The sequence below is a fragment of the Magallana gigas genome, chromosome 6 (genome assembly GCF_963853765.1).
Source record: "Magallana gigas chromosome 6, xbMagGiga1.1, whole genome shotgun sequence".
Classification (NCBI taxonomy): Eukaryota; Metazoa; Mollusca; class Bivalvia; order Ostreida; family Ostreidae; genus Magallana; species Magallana gigas.
In genome coordinates this window covers 48,862,896-48,887,054 of record NC_088858.1, presented here as the reverse complement: position 1 = coordinate 48,887,054, position 24,159 = coordinate 48,862,896, and the positions used below count along the sequence as shown (strand labels likewise).

At 34.5% G+C, this 24,159-nt stretch overlaps 1 protein-coding gene across 4 annotated transcripts in view; it reads left to right on the top strand.

Moving 5' to 3' along the window:
• Positions 1-23,954, top strand: part of LOC105318192 (mirror-image polydactyly gene 1 protein) — a 35,494-nt gene extending 11,540 nt beyond the window's left edge. For 3 of the 4 annotated variants that reach the window (XM_066086874.1, XM_066086873.1, XM_011415145.4), the window contains exons 2-12: positions 3,178-3,411; positions 8,221-8,327; positions 8,493-9,112; positions 9,280-9,388; positions 12,445-12,574; positions 12,699-12,762; positions 14,603-14,764; positions 15,604-15,678; positions 22,198-22,292; positions 22,377-22,586; positions 22,677-23,954. In XM_066086874.1, the coding sequence (XP_065942946.1) occupies positions 3,380-3,411; positions 8,221-8,327; positions 8,493-9,112; positions 9,280-9,388; positions 12,445-12,574; positions 12,699-12,762; positions 14,603-14,764; positions 15,604-15,678; positions 22,198-22,292; positions 22,377-22,586; positions 22,677-22,764 (1,692 nt within the window). In that variant the 5' untranslated portion in view covers positions 3,178-3,379 and the 3' untranslated portion in view covers positions 22,765-23,954. Of the gene's footprint in view, positions 1-2,086; positions 2,169-3,177; positions 3,412-8,220; positions 8,328-8,492; positions 9,113-9,279; positions 9,389-12,444; positions 12,575-12,698; positions 12,763-14,602; positions 14,765-15,603; positions 15,679-22,197; positions 22,293-22,376; positions 22,587-22,676 lie in introns of those variants that run through there. The other variant, XM_011415146.4, reaches the window with a different exon arrangement.
• Positions 23,955-24,159: the final 205 nt, after the last annotated feature.

The window sequence follows — 24,159 nt, the reverse complement described above, 5'->3', positions numbered from 1 at the left end:
TAAACGACGTTCAATATATGGAAAAAATCCATGATATTTCATTTGAAATGTTTCCTCTAAGGCATCAGGTCAAAGGACTCAGACAACATGAAAAATCTATGGCCAGTCAGGATTTTGTTTGGCATAAAACACAATAGCACAGGATTATGTGCAAAAATTGGGGAAGGTGACATGTTCTGAAAACATCCAAGCGAAATGCTGTCAGTTATTTGCATCATAACTTTGTAAACTTTTTGATTTGTCAATTTCTGCAGGTAAAAAGAGTGGAAATATCTAAGAGGAAATCTTGGCCTTTTTTTCTTTACAATAATTGATTGTAGTATAAGTTTTATTCATTGATTGTTATATGTATATGATTTCAAGCAGGGTTTGCATAATTATACGGAAATAACATAAAACATGTCAATAATTTGATATTTAATATATATTTCAGTTGCTGAAAATTATATAAATACATATAAGTACTAATCAGGTATCATTCATGGAGTATTATGAGGTGAAAGTCATATAGTCAGGGTGTGATAAATCTATCAGAAAGCGCACATACACATATGATGTTGTGCATTAAAATAAGAACAGTCTATGTATGTGGATTCTTCTTTCATAAACTCTTAAGACTAGTCTACTTTCAAAATAAGGAAAGCTTGACAAGCATACATGTAGCTACAAATTCATCAGAATAATTGAGTGAGTCTCCAGATCAATACTGTTCTGATTTCAGTGCTAGGTTACTGTAGTTCACATGCAACATCTGTAGGGTATTGATCACTTGGGCCTCAGATTAAATTTGCCAGAGTGAAATTCTATAAGGGTTATTATTATTCAATTCTCTATATTAATTGATAAATCGGTAGTTTTACTCCTAATGCATACCGGTAATTCTGGTAAGACTGTTGATTTGATAGTACAGTAGTACTGGTACTAAGTTATTGAAATTTTGAAAATGGTATGAATTTTTTTATTGATTTTCATCATTCTGAGACAGCTAGGGAATGAATATGTATAGTTAAACTTTAATACATATGTTACATACAGTAATATTGCTTTTATTGTAATTTTTTGTTTTTTTAAAATTTTTTTACTCATGTAATTACTCAGTATCAAGCAAATATACCCGTAATCTGGGTTATAAATTAAGAATTTTAAAAGAATAGTTATCAATATTCTTGCTGTAATTCTGTGAAATATATATTAATTATTTGACATAACAATTTTAATGCATTCAAATGCTGTTATTGGACATGTATTACATGTGGTCCTGATGATTATTAAACATGAGAGATAGATGTTCAAACAAGAAACATTGGTCAATCCACCATTAGAAAGTCATTACAGTAGTTATGTCATAAATGTAATCTCTTACCCATACTTGCCAAAGGAGAGCAATCAATTGAGTAAATTTTTTAGATGAACATGTATGAGTATTTTTGATTTACAGTATAAAAGTCACATCCTTAGCTAGTATTTTAAATGTTTACATTATTGTTCGGAGGAAAATATAAATGGCAAATATATTCATTGAAATTATTCCTGAATTGCAATTTGAATTTAATTTTTTATTTATAAAGTTTATATCCTAGTTTGTGGTTCTGGTGTCTGAAGTCTCTTAAGCAGTTTTTCATAAAAGGGAGACAATGATCAGATTCCAAAACTTTCATGATTTCCAAATGATTGATGGGTTGAAAGTTATTCTGCATTAAATGCATATACTTATAGTCTAGTACATGTAGATGCGTTAGATACAAAGGAATCTTACAGCTTTAAAGGTTTAAATGTTAGCTGTTTAAAGCATTGGATTATGTGATTGATCTATTGCATGTACTACCAGTACTATGTTATTGCAGCCTAAATCCAGTTGATTGCATTAATTCATAATCTTGTATAATCCTCTAGGAACTTCAACTTCTTCTATTAAATGATTATTCCATAGCAGTTTAAATTTTGTTACCCCATTTACTCTGTTAACAGCTTGCATTGAAAACTTAAATCCCCTCAGCTCGGGCATTAACTTCACAATGCAAAATTATCAAAAGCTAGATTAAATCTAAAGTCCTTTATTTAATGAAAAGAAAACAAGTTACGTTCAGGTGCTGCATTACATTTACTTACACTCAGATTGTGTACTGCCCTGACTGAACTTGTGTTTGGATGTTCTGGTCTCCTTCGAGGTTTGTAGAAAGAAAGTGAATATTTAAAACATGTCATTTAGCATTCATTGACAAGTACTATGTTAGATATATAATGCACATTTTTGATTTGTTTTACCTTGATTAATCTCCCATTATGGCAGTTACTGTGAACCAGATTTTATTCGCAACCTTTTTTTCACAATTTGGTTCCGTTCGTGGCAACTTATTTTCATGACCAAGCAACCTTATCAACATCTGTGTTGTTATTACATGTACAAGCTTTTGACAATAAGTGGTTCATGGTGAGAAATATTCGCTGCACAAACCTCACAAAAATTTCTCCCATTCGAATAATAAAAGTTGGTTTACAGAATGCTGGTCATGTATCCCTACACATGCATGTTACTGTAGATTCCTTATTTTACCTGAGTACTTAATTCCATGATTTGATGGTTTTCCATCAAATCGCAAGAACATAGAATGGGAAATGCCGAAATTTTATCATACTTTCATGTAGTTTACACATGTCGAAAATTAAAAGCAAGATTTTAAAATTCGCAAGACAGGCTTCTTGTGGTTTTACACGAATATTTATTCCTTGCGTTAATTAGGAATTTACAGTACATACTGTATCAATTTCTGGGTTTCTTGTATTGTTTATTAGGATTTTATCATTCTCTGTGTTTTACATTTATTAGTAATAAATAAATTTCAATTTTAAATGCACTTCCTGAAAATAATACGCCAATGTGAAATCATTGATGTTGTAGTTCATAACCCAATGAATCTTCAAAATTGAAATTCATTTCTTATATATATACATTCATTCCTTGAAATTACATTTTAGGAAGTCATATCATTTATGATATGAATATAACCATGTTTTTATTGGGTGGAATATTGTATCCGAGTCAACAACCAGGCATAGCTTGTGCATTATATAACAACAAACTCTGAAGGCCACCGACATATTTAGTCACCCATAATCGATGCAGTACTGCAGAAGTATATATTTCAGAAAGGCTAAAATATCGAGATTGTGTTGTAGGGACAAGGTGATAGAGCAGGAAAGACAACTCCGTCAAGCAGCCGAAGAGAGACTTCAGTCTCATCTTACAGACCTGTACAACAACCCAGAAGTCAACAGAGAGCTGAGGGAGCGCCTCCCACGGGCCGGCAAGTCTGACCCCCTGGACACCAGCCTGACCATCAATGACAACAGTGTAGAGGAGGGGTCAGTTGTTGACAGAATGGAGAAAACTCAGGACACTCCCAAACAGAGGTGAGATGGGTGAAGACAAAAAAAGATACAAACAAGTAAACAAATGGAAGGGCATAGAAAATTAAAGAAACCAGCAAAGAAGAAAAAAAATAGAAGTATTTGTCTCAGTTTTTTTTAGCCCATTCATTAATTTTTTTTTATTCTTATCTTTTATCTGTCTTTACCAGGCCAAATCTAAAATTAAGAGAATACAGTTTGAAATGTGGACAGATATATTCTGTCAGGGAGCTTGTTTATTATACAGGAGTTCTAAAACATTCCTGATTGATTTGCCATCAGAGAGTGGTGTGACAGTAAGAGACAGTAATACTGCCGATCATTGCCCCCCTTGTCTGGTGTCAGACCTTGTCAGTAAACCATAATCCATTGTGACATTACATAGACAGCTCACAGAAGTGTACTCCAAAACAGAGTTATCTTTCTTTAGCCAGACAGTGTGTTATCATGCCTAATTTATGTGTCGGTGCAATACATTATGTTTTAAAAGGGTTTGTAATTAATGTTTCTTCTTTTTTACACACGGGATGAATTACTTGTTGATGTTTTTTTTAATACATGTAGCAGGTAGTATTGTAACTGACATAGTGGCACCCTCTATTCCTTTTCAATTAAAGATATATATTTATTATGAGATATAGCAAAAATAGGCAAAATATCTAAAAAGATAAGAGTTTTCTAAAAAAAAAAAAGTACATTATTAAATGGAATACACGTATTAGTAAAATTTAAATTGCGCATTCAACTGTAATAAAATATATGGCTAAATTTTAACTTACAATTTACCTACCTGAATCAAGTGTCACAACAAAACTGAGTTGTTTCTCTTGGTACACAATTATGTCTTTATTGAGCGACAAAATAAAGTCAATGTGTTGGAAATCCCTGTAACAAGCTTGCCCTATTGAAATAATTCTGACACTTTGCTTCAAATTACACCCTGTTTTGATGATTGATAAAACTAGTGCAAATGGTTAAATGCATTTACAGTATATATGGGGCACTAAGCACTTATTTAGACTTTTCACTATTGGCAGAAACTGAATACTCAGAGAAATTGCAGTCACATAGCTGATTTATCTATTACTGAACATTATGTTATCTCCGTGCCATTATTAAGAAGTTGTTTCCGGAATTTGTATGACCATTATGTAGTGACGCTTAGGCTGGATCTAAAATGATGCTAAATTGGAAATAATGTACTTTTTAACTCTTAAGCAACTTCAGATTGTCAAGGATAATAAAGCTATTGTGGCGAGTATCAGATGAAGATCTTGCTTTTAAATGCTTTGCCATCATTATGGTATTGCAAGGTTTAAATGGAGATGATCTCCTATAGAAAATTCCACATCGATTTATATCAGCGCAGACGTGTTTGATTAATTTTTGCTGTTCTGAAAGCAAGATAAAAAGAGCTATTGATAGATGGAAAATGATGAAAAAAATATGCCCAGTATTTAAAAAAGAAAAAAACTTCGAAGGACAATGGGCCTATGGGACGGGTGTGAATGCTGGTTGGGTAAATTCTGTGACACACATCCCCTTTCATTCATACAAACTAAAGTGTTTCTGTAAAACCCAGCAAGATTGCATTAGATTCTTTCTGTATTATGTGAATTGCAATTCTGTCTTTGTGACCAGTCATTGTTATAATAGTCAGTTGGGAGATCTTTTCATGTTGAATTTGTTTAGTTTTTAAAGTACATGTAATTATTGAAAACTTTATAGAATGGTGGGTGGAATGTGAAGTTACTCATTTTATTAATTAAATTTGAGTTTTTATGGTTGAAGCTTTATTTAGAAACCATTGTTGTGGCTCATACATTTTCAAAATGAGAGAGAGAAAAGAGATAGAGGGGAGAGAGAGAGAGAGAGAGAGAGTATTATAAAAGATACATGAATACATGATGAACAGTTCTCTAATGCTCAATATGTATTTGTTTAGCTGCATGGTTTCGTTAGCCTCCTTCTCATTTGTATATGAACCATCCTCCTGTTTCATCAGAGCTTGTCTTCTTTGAGAACCAAAGGTTCCCGAGTCTAAAACAATCATTTTGGTGGCGACTGATTGGCAACTATGCGCCAAACAAATTGATTACTAAGCCTCAGTATTAAATCCCCTTAGGTTAAACGTTTAGGAGAAACTGATCAAAATTTTGCAAATTATGTTAAGTCTGGTTCTTAGCCTGTCAGGAGCTTGCTTAAACGCAAACATGGGCTCTTTCTATTATATTGGATGAAATTTGTGCAATTCTGGTAAAGTCAATAGCGAGTAATTCTCTGCTGTTTGCTGAGGTGAATTTGTACCCATACCTTAATTAACTAAAGGAATAGACGGGAGAAATATGAGGGGATCTTCTTGGACAAAGTCCCTTTATCCCATCTGACAATGGGTTAAATAGAGTTTTCCTATTAAGACTGTTTTTCTATTCCAGCTGCTGAAAAAATTGCGAACAGAAGCAAAACAAATGATAAGATTTGGTCCAATCATTTGGACCTTATACATGATTGATGACCCCTTGGTATGAATGGTAGATGATGAACATCCTGAATTGATCGCAGCTAAACCTGCAGAGTAATAAATTCTATCACGATCTTTAATCAAAATTAATCAAGCATCATTTTTGCCAGTTCAGGAAAATTACATTAGAATTGTTATGTGAAATCTGTAATTTAATCTAATGTAGTGTAGTGATGAGAGTGGGGAATTTGCTATGGTATACAGGGAGGGAGCTACATGGCGGTGACCCATCATTACCCATTGATCAAGACTGAGCTTATCTTTCTCTCTCATCTTCATAATTCAGGTGTCTCACCTGACAGTGTATTTCCCAACGACAATGGATCAGGCTCTCTACCTGCTCAAGGTGAATACAACATTCGTAAAGGCTTTTTTTCTTTGGTTTTGCTAAGGTTGTTAATGTTCTGCAAAATACAAAACTACAAACTGCATACAAATCATTATTTGCATTTTCTAAATATGGGTAATATTACATAAGACCAAATCCTTTCTTTTGCAGGGTTCAATAATTATATCATTCCTAAAAAATATAGTGTCCTAGATGATAACTGTAACCATATTAGGTGATTTTTTTTTCCAAACTAATCAGTTAAGGTTTAATTTCTGAAAATAATAGAAGTTGGGTAAATTTTTAAATATATATTCCTGGTATTAAAGTCTTGAATGCTTGCTAGGTCCTTTTAATGTATCTTTAGCTTATTAGCTTGGTAGGATACGTGTAGAGCTAAGAACCAGCTATAATAGCCATGGAGCACGACTGCTACCGTAAGTTCCTTGTTGGTAATACAGGTAGTGGTGATACTCAATGGTGTTGATATTAGGACAACTAGTCAACATTTGTATCTGATGTTTGACCAGCAATCATCAGACATGAAAAAATATCTTAAGCAAATGTAATCATGATAAACTTCGGAACTGTAAACACATTGTTGACAGCATCACAGAGTATTTCAAACATGTTTAGTTCAATTTATCTCTGATTCTAGTTTACACAAAGTCAGGAGAATGCTTGAATTAACATTGATACAGTGTAATGTCAACAAGCATCTGATCAGCACTGATCATATTTGAGTTTTAGAGAGAATTTGCTTATTTTATCTTGTACAAATATTTTCCCATTCAACATAGACAAGCTACAGAGCTATAGCACAAGAGTAGGACAAATCACTGTTCTGGAAGAGATTGCTGTGCAAGTTTGTCAAACAAACTTTATTTTCTAACTGTTAGAATCAACTCCCAGCTCAGTAGCTAGCTCATTATAGAGGCCAACAATTTGATTACTGATGGCAAATATTGCCTTACTCTGCTGAGTTTTATACAGATCTGGTGTTCTTTCATTGACTGCGGTACTGGAAACTGAAGCTTTCCATTTTCTGGCTTTGTGTATATGCATTGTGTTGATGTGTTTGTACTATATTTCACTGCTGTTAGAGTGACTAATTTATCAACAAATTCTGACAGTGTTGGTATTCAGTCAGCCAGATAATGATGCCTTTTAAAATATTCTGTTCGATATATCATATTAATGTTTTGATCCCGCACATATAAAACCTGATCCCAACAATGCAAAACACTGGCAAAATAAACATGTATTTGATTTGGGATTCTTATGTGTATTTACTCTGGGAGATGTCAAACATAGATAGAGATTATCAGATATAATCTTGTTTGGAGCTGTCTTAATTAGTCTGAACTGTTGTATACATAAGATTATATCATGGTAATTTTACTGTCAAATTCAAACAGACCTGGATAGGGCATGAATGAAGTAGCGAGGCTATGGTGTGCAGTGAACATAACCTGTGTGTTTACTCTAATACAACAGCTCTTATGATACAGTTTTAATGTTTTGTCTTGTGTTAAAGGCCAAAAGGGGATGTTTAATGGCAGATAGAATTTGTTTTGTTTGCACATCATGAATATAACAAGCATTTGCTAACTGAAGCCACCAAAAAAGCAATCCCAGTAAATAAATAGTCAAGAGTTTATCATTCGTGCTTGAAGTTGGTTTGCAATTGTGAATGTACTTTGTTCACTTACGAAATCCTTTCAAACTGTTTCATAAATCTTTAAATTAAAACAAAAACTATTGCTCCACGTTTATCATAGATCTAATGTCTATTTCTTTTGTATAATCTTGCAACACATGGTGAATGACTGAATAATTATGAAGTTTTTTCATATTTATAGAACTTTATTGAAAACTTGTCAATTTTGAATGATACAAATGATTTTGTAGACGCTTTATAAGAAAAACAGGAAATATCCTTATTGACAATTTAATCTTTCAGCTCTGCTGCAGCTGTTGTCAATGGGGTGGACCTTTCAGATATTGAGAACCAGATTATTGCTGATAAGGAGAACCAGTCTGATAAGAAGAAGGAAGAGACACCCTCAGGTATCGTGTCAAAAAACAGCTATTGTTGTTAAAAACACAGAATAACAAAAAGTTTGATATACATGTAAATCAGATAGAAGGCCTTTGTTCTTCAAAGAAATTTATCATTGATTTGAAAAGAAAGTATTATTAATGTAACTTAAAGAAAACTCATTCTTTTTGCAGCTGCAGCAGCTTCAGAAACATCTCCATCAACCTCTTACAGGAGACCTCTGCCTTCCTCCTTTGCCAACTCTCCCACACAATCCTTCAGTCAAATTGGAAGCTATGCCCCCTCCTTCATTGCCCCACCCATGTACCTCAACCAGCCCTACCCTGCTGGCTATCTCAACCCCTCCTTGTTCTCCTACAACATGGGGTCCCCCAGAGGGCAGCCAATTAGGCCAACCTTTACCTCCAGTCTTCAACAGAACACCAGTGTACCAGTTGTAGAGGACAACTTTGCTCCTCAGAATTCAGCCACTGCCTCCAGTGAACAGGCGGACACTCCTTTAGAGGTGACAGATCTCAGCTCTAGTCCTCAGAAAGACGCCAAGCCATGTGATCAGCAGCCGTCCACTGGTGTGGGGTTCCAGACAGGGTACAGTCCTTTTGCTGCCTCTGCTTTAAGAAGTTCCTCATTCCTACCTCCTCACTCCTCCAATGTGCAATCCTCAATGACTGGCTATTTCCCTTCATTCTCACATGGCTATGGTCTCACTGCATCCAGTAATCCAGCTGACCAATCAAAACAGATAGCACTCCTCCTCTCAGAACTTGATGCTGCAAAGGCACAAAACAAAAAGGTAAGTCTGCTATTCTTACATTGAATGTTTCACTGCTGAATATCATCTTTAATAGGATTTTTTTTTAATTCAGAATAAGGATTTGATACTTATTATATGCTTGATTACAGAGAAACTGGATAAAAAGGATTTAAAGTGTTTCTTATTTTCTTATTCTTTTATTTTAGTTAGCAGAGAAGCTAGCCCAAGTGGAACATGACTTGGAGTCATCCAGACTGAGGCTGAAGACCAAAGAGGTCAATGTCAAGGGCAGCACTGAAGCATCGGCTGCAGCAGGTGAGGGGTCAAGGTTGTTTGTGGGCACATGAAAGGTTATTAGTAAATTGTAGAGATTTGTCATGGAAATGGTGAGCAGATTTAGTCAGTGTTAGGTTGAGTAGAGACTGTTATGAAGGACATTTGTAGCTTAAATAATATTTTAATTTTTCACAATTATTGATTAACTGATTCATCATTTCTTTCTCTCTCCCCTTTCTCTTCAGCTTATGTCTTCATTTAGGACATTCTCAATAATTGTCTAAGAAATTTTCCTTGGTTGCTTTTTGTATTAAAGAAAAATAAGACACATACTGATACATTTTCTAAACACTTTTTTTAGATAATAAAATTTGTCAAATACTTTATATTCCACAATCCCATTGTCTATTAACATAGCATATAACTAAAGTGTTAGATTGCCATACGTTTTAGTAAGACTGGAATGTTAAAACTTGAAAAAAAAAAAAAAAATTGTAAAATGCATCTAATGATCAAATATTATAAATTTTTGAAAAAGTAAAATGGTGGTCGTGTTTTGTGTGTGATGTTCTTTCATCAGTATTGATATCTCAATGAGTCCACCTTGATTGTCTAATTGGTGAGTACCATACACAAAGGATTATGAATCAATCACACCATTTTTGTAGTCAACATATATTTCCTGGAAGACTATGTTTTCTGACAGGCATATTGAATACTCCCATTAAAATTACTTAAAAGCTTTATGTATAGCAACAAATCTTCATTCCATTCCTTTCAGATGAACTGTAAAATTAGAACAGCATAATTTAGTTTGCAATAGACTGAGATTTTAACTGTTTGATGTAAACTGCTTTTTGATAAAATCTTAATTGCATTTGAGATAGATTTTAATGAGTAGATCTTTGGTAATCAATTTTTGAACAATGCTTTCCCAGCCCTGGTCAATTTTTTCTGACACAAACAAAATTTGAGTGATAAGTTGTATGAGGAAAAATTTGTAAAGTGATAGTGCTCGAGTGCCCAAGTTAGGAGACTACAATAGGAATTTCTCATTAGAGTGTGTTTCACGGACCTTGATTAAATGGTGATTGTCATGTCAGTCCTTCAGCCCACTCTTCATTCCTCCTTCTCTCTCTCCCAAAATAATCAATACCAATTATAAGCATTCATATAGCCGTTTGAAATGAGTTGACAATCAAATCACTTTACAACACTTATTAATTTTCGTGCGATACCTCAATCAGGACTGCTTTGGGAGCCCGGCGTTCATCGAGGGCTGAAGTGTCATATTTTCTCTCCATGATGTCCAGGTATATTGATTCATGAAGAATCAAAAAACATGGGGAATTTTTTTCCTTGGTGATGAAGCATTTGCCAGCGTATTTCATTTTGCTATCAGAGCGTTTATTGATCATCCCCGATTAATCGTGTTGCAGCATTTCTCATTACGGATGACAATGTCCGACTTTGAAGTCTCGTTCGTGAGACCTATCAGCGTAAATCAAGTTGTCAGCCATCAGTCTATAGGCAGCCATTGCGTTCAACCTAGACCTGCCTCAGTAACATAGCTCTTGGGGATTAACCATCTTTGAGTTTGCTTTTGGAAAATTGACTTTATTTCACTCCTTTAGATAATTAAGCAGTAGATTGCTTAATAAATTATCTCGTCACTATGGGCAATTTTTTTTATTTTGACAGACTTATATTTTTCCCTCATGGCGTTTGCAGAAAATAAATTGTTGCTTCATGAATGTGAAATGTCACAGATAAAAAGCTCATTCTGAAATGCTTTATTAATTCCCATGCCAAGTTTTCATGCTTGGCATTTTGGTTTATTTTAATGTCTGATTCACTCATATTGAATAATGCATGTAATTTAAATACTCAATTAGTTCTAGAGCTTGCAATTTTCAACCTCTGGTTATCTCAGTGTTTAGAACCAAGTAGTGTGCTTTTTTGCACGTTTTAGCAATTTTTTTTCAACTTCATTTACAACTGTAATAACCTGTAATTCATATATGCTTGTACGCCTGTTTAAGATGGAATTTGAACTAAAAAAGAAAGGAAAGGCCAATCCACCCATCTTGTCTTGGGTAACCAGAAACAAGATGTCATTTTTTATGGCCTAATCATATTAGAATCTATCTTTTTTAATCTTTGCTTACTTTGCTTTGCCAAAAGAACTTTGCATTATGAATCATTTTCTGATCTTAAAGTTAAAGATAGGAATAGAGCATTAAAAAGTGCTAATTTGTATCAAGGATAGTTTAAATCATGTAATATTCAAGGAAATGAAAATGGATTATTTAATCAATGTCACAGTGTACACATAATACAGTGAAACTCGGTTATAGCGAAGTCCTAAGGACCAATGATTTTACTTCCTCATATCCGTAATTCATAATATCCGTATAATGAATTTGTAATAATAACTATAGCGAATTCACTATAAACATGTCTTTCACCAGACTATAATTCTTGCTAATTGGGGCTTTAACTAAAAATACATTACTTTGATACCTTTAATAATTGGATTGTGAATTGAAAAAATGTATATGAAAATAAATTCATTCAAATTATTATGTTATATAGTAGTACAAACTTTTTAAACTGTAAAGAAATTTGTTATGAAAGTGTTAAATTTCGTTATTATTCACCGCTATGGAATTCAAAACCTGTTCGCTATATCCGTAAATTTGTGATATCAGAGAATTCACTATATCTGTGTTCGTACTTAATAAGTTTTATTGTATCTTATAATTGGCATTTTGAGGGGAATTTGAAAATTGGTAATTTTCATTGTTTTAATAAAAAATGATAAAATGGTATTAAAAAAAAAATTTGGGGCAGTAACGGACCTTTATTATTCAATATGCCTTAAGAAATATAAAGAATAGGATTGAGACATGCATTCTGCATTCTTTTCAACATCAGTCATTGCATAATTTAGTTGAAATTGTGTGTGCCAACGATTTAAGTTTATGTGGTTTGACTTCTGTTTTTGAAGGGTCAAATATCAAGGTCAGAATCCCATATAATGAGCCCAGATCTGTGGTGATTTATAAACACGCATATTCTATGATTTCTATAAGGAATGGTCCAAGAGATCCACTCAGCTCAAAGGAAGAGGGAAGAGAGCATGATGGGAAGAATGAAACTGAACTCGCAGGAGAAAGAGGAAGCCCTGCGGAGATTGAGGGAACTAGAGAGAAGATTGGATGAGTATGTTCTATTCTGTTGTCCTCTTTGTAATTTACTCACTGATAAATTTATAATTTCTCGGGTTTCCCATATTTATTACATCTGTTTAGCACTAATATATATTTTTGTATTCTCTATGTTTCAGGGGTTATTCTGACAACACTGACCTGTCCGATTTTGATGACCATGATGAGGACGAGGTCACAGAGGTGAGAGGTCATTCTTCTATATGTTTTTTTATTTCTTTGACATGCCAGTTCATCTTAGGAATCATGCAATTCTAAAGGTACATGTGCATGTTATACTAAATGTGTAGAATTTAATGTCAGAGGCATATGGCACAGATGAAGAATCTGCCATTATTGAGTTTTTTCTGTAATGAAATGAAACACAGAAGCTGGCAGTCATTTATTTATTAATATTATTTCATCATCGTTTGAAGATTCGAGTCGTGTCTAGCATTAATTGATTCTTAAGCGGGGTTTACCGTCCTTTTATTAATTTATTACAATTATAAAGTCACTAGGTTATCAGTTCCTCTATGAGGCAATTCTTCGGCTCCAGCCATTACTGAGAAATAATATTTCCGTCACTGGATAAGGCAGCTATTCCGCCTGGCTGTCTGTCTGTCCATCTGTCATACATAACAACCTGCCATGGTTACCGGGGCCAGGAAAAGCATCTATCTGCCATCCCGCCCCGAGTAAGGGTGGATTACTGAGATTATCGTTGTCACTCGGGGTCTTTATGATTAAGAACGAAGTCTACATCAAAAGCCGCCATGTGTGCAGGGTCTTAGTCTTGCATATCAATGCAACAGCTTCTTTGTCGCTGTCTTCAGAGTGCCAGATTTTATTTATTTTAAGGAAGAAAAAATATATAATTTTAAAAAAATGCACTGTAGTTGTAGAAGTTGTAAATTAAATGAAGTTTGAGTGAAATATTATGTTTTTCTAAGAGAGAACAGAAAAAGAAATTAGAAATTTCCTATGAAAATTAAAGCTCTGAAATGGAGAACAAAAGTGGAGCACAATCATATACAATTTAGCTCTGACATGAAGTACTTTAACCAGGCCTGCGTTAATTTAGTATTGTGTTATATTAGTAAAATTGATTTTCATTCTGGTGCCTTCAATAATACTGATAACGTATAAACCCTCGTAAATGTCAAAGACACGGCCAATGAGAATAAATTTCCAGGTTTGGGGGTTATTAAAATTTTCACTCCCTGAAGGGCCAGCATGTAACAGTTATTACTCATCGCAGGAATTTCTTTATTCTGGCAAAAGCCTAATAAACATTGGAGTTAATACGTAGATTTATGGTATATACCCTGAACTATGATTAAATTTTTAAAACTTTGGTCAGATGGAGGGAGAGATTTATGTTGATTATTGATCCACCGGCGCCCTAATCCATGTAGAACATGAAATTCAGTATTTGCAAACAACTCAATATAGTCTTGATGGTTAAATGGGATTAAAAGAGACATCATACTTGGCAATTTGTTTAGAAAAAGTGCACCATTGATATTTTTTGGCTTGTCTGCCATTATCTGGGCTAAGGCCTTTATAAACTTTTAAATACGGTGTAGGTATAATCGATACAGTGCGAGTTCGCTGTCTTAGGATGGGCCTTCTACCGAGGAGCAGGGGGGTGATCCCTGCCTGGGAATCGGCGTAGTTCTCACCAGGCTTGCTCCCACTCGGCGGGATATAACTGCTGGATTCATGGCCCCTGACAGACTCAATCCTAGCAATAAATGAACTTTTGATATCATCTTTTTTATCACATGCTAATCGCAGTATAGAGAATTGTCTCTAAAATATTTAATGATTCATTACCAGAAGAAAAGAAAAGGAAACAAAATAATTCATGTTATCAGTTTAAGTTTAACCCTTCTTTTCTGTCTGGTTTTTTTTTTGTAGAAAAAGAATGAAAAAAACAAGATCATAAATCTTGAATTGATTGCACACACAAATGCCATCATATTTAATTTTTGGTATCGAAATTCAAAGTAATTAAACTTGCTCATTTGATGTTTTGCAGGGTATTGATAACTTGTTGTCTCAGATTGACTCCAACTATGGAACAGACAAAAAATATAACAACTTCTTACGACGTCTTGAGATGCTGAAACAACGACAAAGGGAGATAACTGAGGAAGAAATGCATACTTTGTTGGAGGAAAGAGACATCGCTATGGCCAGGGTAAGGGAATCAAATAACTTAGTGATCGTAAGTGTCAATTAAAGAATATAGATCCGTTATATAAACAACTTGCCATATGTTAAGGAGGAAAGATTCTGTAATACCAAAATAAATGGAAATTATTTTATAAACCAGGATTGTTGGAAAGAATACTATAACATTGTACATGTCTATAGTTAGGATAAAATGAAATAGTTTCTTAAACATAAGCCATGATAGAGGGAAATAATTCTATTAAAAAAAGACTATGATAAGGAATAGTTCTTTAAACATAGGCCAGTACAATGGGCTAGGGATGTGAAAATAATTTCCAATTCCTTCTTTTTCCATAATCTTTGGTCATGAAAAGTATATACATACAGATGTACTGTACACTATTGTAAACATTCATAGCCTTTCAATTTGCAGATTGTTGTTTTCCCTTATGTCACCAGTTATTGGATTTAGTTATTGTAACCATAACTTCTATAAATGTACAGTAATGTGTACGCTATTTGCTAAATACCGGTAGATTTTTTAAATTGTCTCATCGATAATTTGGGGGTACTCAGCCATATTTGGTATGCAAAACCTTTAGTCACCTATGACAACATAAGATTGTGGTAGGAGTTTTCTCTCCATTGTAAAACACTGCCAACACTAGGCCATTGTGAGTACATTGCGGACTTCTTGAATAGATAGTTTTCTTTGTTACGTAATACTTTGTTTTCTTTTATTTCGATATCATTGATTTTTTCCTTTTTTAAGTTTCTTCTTTTAATGGCTTTATTTTTGTTGTTGTTATATTCAATACTGTCTAGACTTAAAAACTTTTTATAAAATACCCTTTTCTTCTTCAGTCAAGAAAACTAGAGGAAGAATTGTTGAAATATCAAAAAGAAAACACACCATCAAACAACGAAGAACATCTGAAGGTAATTATCCACTTTTATTGACCATTTTTATAAAAGGAATTTTCAAAAGAAAAACACTGCGAAGCTCCTAGCCCACAATGGTTTCCCGCTGTGGTTCTGTTGGTTTTCGCAAGGGTAGCCATATTCTCATGGCCTGGTAACACTTTAGGCTTTGTGTATTGATTGGATAAAACCTAAGTATATATTGTAGGTGCATTGTTGTAATGGGTCTTTGAAGTTTCAGTAAGTTGTCACTAAATATGTGCCACTGTAGGATCTTGTTTACAGAAATCTTTCTCCCCATGCAATCAAACAGGGCCATAGGTCAAAGTTGTTCTCAAAATAGTTCATTTTTATTTCAAAAAACATTGTCAATGCAACATAGCTTACCAAGTAATGCTTAATTATTATTTAAGATTCGTAGTATTTAGGTGTTGGATTAAAGGGGTTCACAGTATATTTTATTGAAATGGTTACAGAATACTTCTGGTGAAGGCCACATTTAGATATTACGCTCAAGAGAAACCAAGAGAAATACAGCAGTAGAATAAATGAACTGGCTTATCAAGCAATTTACTCAAGATTATTCTAGTCTTGAATTAATTTTATATTGGGAAGGATTTATTTAAGTAAATAGATGAACATAATAACAAGTATTTCTTTAAAAATTACCTTTCTTTTGGCTCTGACATATTTGATTTAAATGTGAATGAACTCCAATATTGCTGGGTTTATGTTATTGATGAGGAGTAACAGAAGAATGAATGTCTTAAAGTACCCTGAAATTAGTCAGGAAGAGAGCAATTGATTATCACCATGTGATTCAATAAGACTGAAATCCCCATTGTAGTTCGGTAGAATTGCAGGAATTTAATTACCTTTGACAGGTGTCATAACGAAGCATCTAAGTACTGGCTTAATTTTGATAATACGTTCCTACCCCTTTCACGTAATTATCACCAATTTATTGACCAGTTCATTGGAGTCGGGATTAGTGATAGATTCTGATCACAGCATATAGAGATACATCACACAACACAAACATATTTATTTATTTTACATTATGAGGGTCAATACAGGGGGAGGGAAGTTTGAAAATGTTGTTGAACTAAAAGGAGGAAGTGGCCATTCAATACATCAACTATCAAGGTGTAATTCTTTTTATCAAGGTTTCTTAGGTAGCTTAAAAATGTTTATTTCCTTATAATCAGTATTTTTTTTATTTTTAATGTGAGAACAACATGAATACCTGATGCATTTTATCTGTTATAATCAATACTGTTTTCAATAGTCAAAAGCAGGTAACAATAGTAGTAGTTTTGCATGTCTTTTTTTTTTTTTTTTTTTTAACATTATTTTGAATTTTTCTCTTTACAAAATAAACCCATCAGTTTCTGAGCAGTGTTGGGGGCACCAGAGCCCTTTATAAGGTGCCAGCCCTCGATTGTCTGAGGGATAAGTGTTGGATTGAGTTATAATTTTTTCATGTGTTAGTATGAAGCCTTTGAACTAGGCTACAGATAAGTCCAAATCTCCGACTTGTCACAAGGAGTGTAGCTTTAAAATACTGTATAGTTTGCTATTTTGGGATCAAAGAATCACTGTTACATCACAGAGACACTCCACAAGTTATTTATGTCCTCAGTTATAAGTTTTTATTTGGTAGACTTGAATTTCTTGGGACAATTTCAAAGGTTTTATGAATACATATACATGCACATGTAATTTAACACAGATTTTTAATATCACCCCCTTTTTTCACCCCAATGTATGACTGATCTAGCAAGGACCCATTTCAAGGTTGAGTCTTATCTGGTCAGTGCTATATGAGCCATTGTCTGGACCCAGTCCTTAATGGTCCAATGTATCAGGGCAGATAATCCCTTATCAATGTATACCGCATTCCAGTATGTACTTGTACTCCCTTATCAAAAACTGTGGTTGCACTATTCACCCGATATTAGTCATTTATTCAGGTGTCAAATCACTTCTGCAAAGTGGCCTATCAAATCAGACCCACCCACTTTGCCCTGAACAAAAAATATGTCATAACTCAGTTTAAATACAAGAACATACTTTGTTGTAGATGTAATAGGCTAAATTGTGATTATTGAGTTGCCTTAAAAAATCTGCAGCAAGCAATGAAAACATCTAATATTTCATTAATATATTAAGAAAATTAAAAAAAATTGTTAAGGTTGATATTTTATTCTTTGGTTATTTTTTAATACATCTAATACTTTAATTTGCCATGAAATAGGCCAGACCCCAGTCCCCAGGGTACTATATACATATACCTATGCCACCTGAGCTGCCACGGTAGGTTGTGTGTGCAGAGAGACTTGGGCTGAGGGTGCACAATATCTGACTATGGAGATTCAGTGTTACATGCTTTTTGTTACTTTGAATTGCATCATGGGTACATCAATGCTGTAATGTGGGTATGCTGTTACTGTGCTCTGTGTGCTCCTAAGGTTCATGGTTATGCCACCGGTGCCCCGTGTGCTGTGTGCATTATCAAAATCTCTTTGCACTGATAAAAGAAATTCTAACATGATTTCTTTGAATTTGAAACTTGAAATTGAGATGTAGTTCCTGCTTTTTGAATTTGGCCTCATCACAAAAATCTTTCAAATCTTGACAGAAACTTTAAATGTACGGTGCGTGTACTTGATCGCTTGTAGGGATTTGTTTTCCACGAGTTCACAGGCGTAGTCATTCATCACAGGCTAGCTCCTGATGACATTTTGGTGTTCAACTGTTTCGGTCAAAGTATTTTGGAGTGCAATCCATCTACTTCGAGGGTCTTGTTGCCATGAAATATGAATTTGTCTGCCTGTGAAATAGGATTTCAAATGTCTGCTCCAGAATAACGCATTTTAATGGGTCCAAGACAAAAACGAAGTATACACATTTCCATTGGTGAGATCCGAGATGATTGGTCACAAAATGTGATCGCTTCTCGCTTTTGTTTGAATAAGTAATGAACTTGGTGTAAAAAATCAACAAGACATTTAAGCCATCTCTTCATCTCACCTGACAATTTGAATAGAATTCTTGTGTCTTGATATAAATAGTACCAAACATTGTCGGTGTTTGTCTACAGTTGAAGCCCAATATTTACCGCTTGGCGATGGGGGCCCACTAAGCACTGTTGACTTATGCCGGCTTCCCCAATGCTCTGAGTCAATAGGTTTTGTGTTAAACTTGTGAACACATTATAAATGCAAATACTTCTGGTAAACAAAAGTTGATGACAGTGGTAATCTCTCTTGATAAGGGAATTTGAACATGGAAATCGTCATCAAGAGCCTTTTTGGAGGGTTTCTTGGATCTTTGGTGGTGGTCCGATTCCACAGGTATCCAATTTCACCCGAAACACAGAATATCTACCGCATGTTGATAAGTAAAGATGACATTTTAAGGACAAATTAAACATTTCTTAATGTTCAAATTTGTGTGAATAGGTTTGAAGCTGTCTGAGATTATCAATGGAGAGTAATCACATGTTTGTGTATTTTTGACGTTGTGTAAATTTGTATTTTTCGTCTTATCAAGCAATATCATGTGCCAATGTGTGTAAACCTGTTTATCCAAAACTCGACGATCTGACCCGTGATACTCCAAACTAGGGGCTGACAAGACAACTATTGATTATAATAAATTTTACGTCGCAACACGCGAAGCCAAAAGACACGAGGAAACGAATAAATTAGGCAGAGTTGTAAAACGTGCAAAGCAAGAAAAAACCCCAAAGGAGCCGGGAAGGCTAGCCATGGACCATACCCCTCTGGTTGATTAGCTCGAACATATTTGGCCTAGTTTTTGTTTTTACATTTATCAGCGGGAAAAATAAAAGGTCACAAATCCCCATTTAGGATTATCAGAGACTGCAGGAAATTCTTGAGTTTCCTCGAGATAAACCCTGTTTGTGCGAAAGGTTGAAATCACTGTTGGTGGGGTCCCCATGTTCTTAATCTTCCAGAGCCCCAGAAGGAGTGCTGGTCAATTATTCAGATTATATTGTTCTTTTCTATGAACCACAACGGTCCTGGAAATAACCTGGAAGGCAGGGGTAAACCTGGATTTCTCAGTCTTACCACACGACGCCGAAATCCGGCCGTCACATGATTCCCGGCGACAGAGATATACATGCTTTAAAAAGATACAACCTTTCACCCATTATAAACCTTGACCGTAAGAGGGTTTTTTGCCCACGTGAAAACCGTCTTATGGTAGACAGTTTCCCAGATTTTTCGACATGTCCGCCTTTCAACTTTCTTTACTTTAAGAGCCCATAAAATAGCATTTAATAAAGTGTAGATATGGTCAGAATTGACACGTATGATAGCAATCACCGAGCATGAAATAAATTTGATAAACCGTGGGGGATAAAAGGTTATAAACCTACGATTGTGCTCTTGAAATATATCTGTAATTTAACTGATATTTCCAACCGAACACGTCTGCGCTTACGTCGCGTGGTTTTATTTTGGCCTTTTCTTCCAAGATTACAAACAAATAGGACGACAGCTGGGGTTAAATAAATCGAAAGGCATTAACGTACATATAGCTCGACAATTACCAAATCATTACCCAGTCATTTTAGTTGTATTTTATTCAACTTATCTAGAAGTGAGAGCTGGGGATTTAGAATGAAAGGAACAGTCGCTTGAACGTTTCCAATATCTCGGCTAATAAACCTCCTGGTCTCCGGCCCGGGCCTACTCTCCCAAAGCCTAATCACCGCCGCCGTCAAATTTATTATGCTTCGCACTTGCATAAATTCAGCAAAATGAAAATTCATCTGAAACGTCCGACTTAATTGCATATTATCTAATGCTCAATATGTTGACGATATTGAGGCACATTGCTGTGGCCCTTGCTTGTAGCCTTGGAGAAGCAGTCACCTCTCTAAACACCTGCATATTGTAAATGATTTGTTCTTGGACCGGCCAGATCAGAACTGATTAATAGTCGCGCTGATAATCGCGAGAGTTTTCCCCGACTCAGGTATGGCCCGGGTCATTCGGCACAGCGGTCATCTAACATTGTCTAAATTCATTCAAGTTGAATCACCAAGTTTTGAAGTTTCCAAAATCTTTGACGATATTTTCCGATAAATTTTGTCGATTTGATTGGCGGGTTTAATCTTTGATTATCCACACTATGCTTGGGGTATTCATTGTTACATGTACTTTTATCGCCGTTTCACAGAATAAAAAATCGAAATTATGGACTAAGTCCTTGCATGCATTAAAAAGTTTATTTATTGACTTCCGAATTATATTGAACTAGTATCAAATCACTGTACTGCCGCTACATTATTTGATATTCAGAAGAATTGCAAAATTTATGGCTGTTTTAAATGCAGTTGAAAATCATAAATGAAAAAATTACCATTTTATTGCTGCAGTTGACTATCATAATCACGTACTTGTGAACACGGCTGGGGTTTTGATATTAGACATCACCCACATGTACGTGTTAATTCACAGACAGGACAGGGGCGGCTTTGTTACTGGCATCCTACCTGTCACCGTCCCACACAAAATCCGGGATTTGTGTACAAATTGCTCGACAAGTCGTACTTATTCTAAAATCTTTATATGGTGTTGTTTGATCTCCTGCTAGCCCAACAAGAACATCAAGAAATTCTGGATAATGTAAAGTTTTCAGTCTATGTGTAAACAAACCATTTATTACTCTGTATCGATATTGTATTCTGAGCTGATACCCCAACTGTTCAGGGTAAGCAATGAATTTTCTGATACTGTAGAACATTGGCCAGAATGACCCTCGTTCCCCTCAGAGTACCTTAATCCCTGGGCATGTTCATCCCAATCTATCCCTGCAATCAATAACGTTGCCATTTTGTTACATATATATCTGATCATTCGTCATTCGAAAATCGTCTCGCAGCACGGAAAACGTCTTTCCTGTGTGATTAAGAACGTTTTAAAATAAGAGGTTCTGACCCTTTTCTTATTCGCACCTCTTTGCATTCACGTGCATTGCTTCAGTCCTAGGAAATACCGTCTGTCCCCCAGAATTCGGAGGTTTCATTTGGACAAAGTTATATAAAGATCTTGTGCGCATTACTTTGATTGATTTTTGTCAGTGCAATGTGATAAAAGGTAAAACCTCATTGGGAGCTATTACAAACTGAGAAAATTGTACATTTGTCTTCAACCCTGATAACCCTTCTTGTCAAAGGGTTCGCTCATTGCGGCGACAACAGATAGACTTTCTATTCATTTTGGAAAGACATCTATGCCTTAAATTTTATTGAAAAAAACATTTTAGTTTGGTTTCATAGGATTTTTCCAATTTATAAAAGTGGGTCAAAATACATGTATGTTAAAACAGATTGATTTCTTTTAAGGTTTTTTTTAATTTATCTCACATTTTATTGTATCTATAGAATGCGATGCAAAAATTGGATACTTTGTCTTACAACTTGGAAAACTGGAAACAACTTGGAAAACTGGAAATAGTTCTAATTTAGCATTGATCAGAGTTCATTCTTTTTCATTTTAGGCACAGATTGCAATTCTCCAACAAGAGCGCAACTTGGCATTTGCGCAAAATCGACAACTCGCGGATGAAATTCAGACGATACGCATCTACTACAGGTGAGTAGAATACGCACAAGCAAGCCTTGTTCTCCAAACAGATTTAAGAGTTTGAGAGATACTAATGCTGTGTGTTGCTTGCAGCCTCCATAAATCCCTCAGCACGGAGTCCCAGTCCTCGGACGAGGTCAACTCACTTCATCCCTTCAAGTCCTCGCTAAGCAACAACGCCGAGAAAGAGAAGCGCCACCTGCTGGAGCAGCTAGCGGAGGAACGCCGGGAAAAGCACGAGCTGCAGACGGAGCTGGAGAAAATGGAGTCTCGAGTGGACGAGAGTTCACGAGAACATGAAAGGTCAGGGTTAAGATTTGTTTGATTTTAATGCTTTGTTGCTTGTTTTTGTGTGTTTGTTTGTTTATTGAGTTTTTTGCATTTTTTTTTCAGATTGAACAACTTGGTGGCAGCTTTACGACGAAAATTAAAAACTGAGTTGGCAAAAGCAGAAGCTGCTGTTTTGCAAGAAAGGTCATAAGACAGACATGCAGTCTTACACACAAAGCGTTCGCTAACTTTTCTTTCTTTCACTATATATATTATGAAAGATATTTCAGAAGCAATTTAATAGTAATGTGTCAAATTCAACTTTGAAAACTTAACATATATATTTTAAGAAAATTGTATTTTCTTTAAGTGATATGAATACGTTATACATGTACTATAGCTATACATGTCCTGTAGTTATATAAGTACTACAGTATATGTAAATATAAACTTGTTATCATTGTGTATCGGACTTTGACTCCACAGCTATTGTTTGTCAGCTCTTAATATAAAAATAAGTTAGGTCAGTTTCATAACAGAAGTTGATAATATACGTCCTTATTTATTTGATACATAATCAATATTTTTACTGAAGTGTACTTTAATGATGTGATATAGTAGAAGCAATATTATTGTAACGAAAGGTACTCATCCTTTATTATTAAACTATTTTTGATATGTATAGAAATGTATATAGAGATATATATTTTATACAATTATATATATTATAATTACTGATATGATTAATATTTATGTATATAACTTGGATATATTGTAACATTTGTAATCAATATACTGGGGGTTTTCTACCTATAGAACCTATTCTACATGTTCTTCCTCTTCAGTGCAATCTATTGACTTTTTGTCTGATGTGCAAAATATTCCTTTCAACTTCATTTACTGCCATAAATCTTATACAAGTTGTCCAATAATTTTTTCAGAATTATTTCATTGTATTTACATTTTCATTTTAGGCGAATGAAAAGTCAAGCTTACATATATATATACAGATTGTGTAATATTGTCAAGATGAAGCATTGGATAATAAACAATGCAAAGGATTATTTCAGATAAGGCTGTGTGATATACATATTTTATGTTTTAAGTGAATTGAAAGTATTTCTGTATCTAACTGTGAAATTCCTTATTTATTATTGAGTCTGTTTTTATTTTATTGTTACGCTGCCATTGATTTGGTTTGTGATGCCTTTGATCTACACACTGTTATGTCCTCTCTACACAAGCTTTGTCCATTTCCGTCCCAAATATTTATTCCTCGACAGGTTTGCTTTTACTGTTGATTGTATTAGTTGGACTTGTCTCATGCCTTATTATATTTTACAGATATTGAAAAAAGCATTATTGTTCTAAACAGAAAACTAATAAATTTGTACAACATTACACGTTTCTGTGGTTCATTTTTTGCCTTTTAAGGAAGATCATGGTACATTTGTAATTTCCGTGTTTTTATTTATTTTCTGATTATTTTCTGTCAGCAGCTTAATTTTAATTTCACGTGCGCTATTTTAGGTCGTGAACTTGTCAAGTTTTTCTAATTTCAATTCGTTTGTTGAAGTAATGCTCGTGTTTTTATATTTACAAAGTT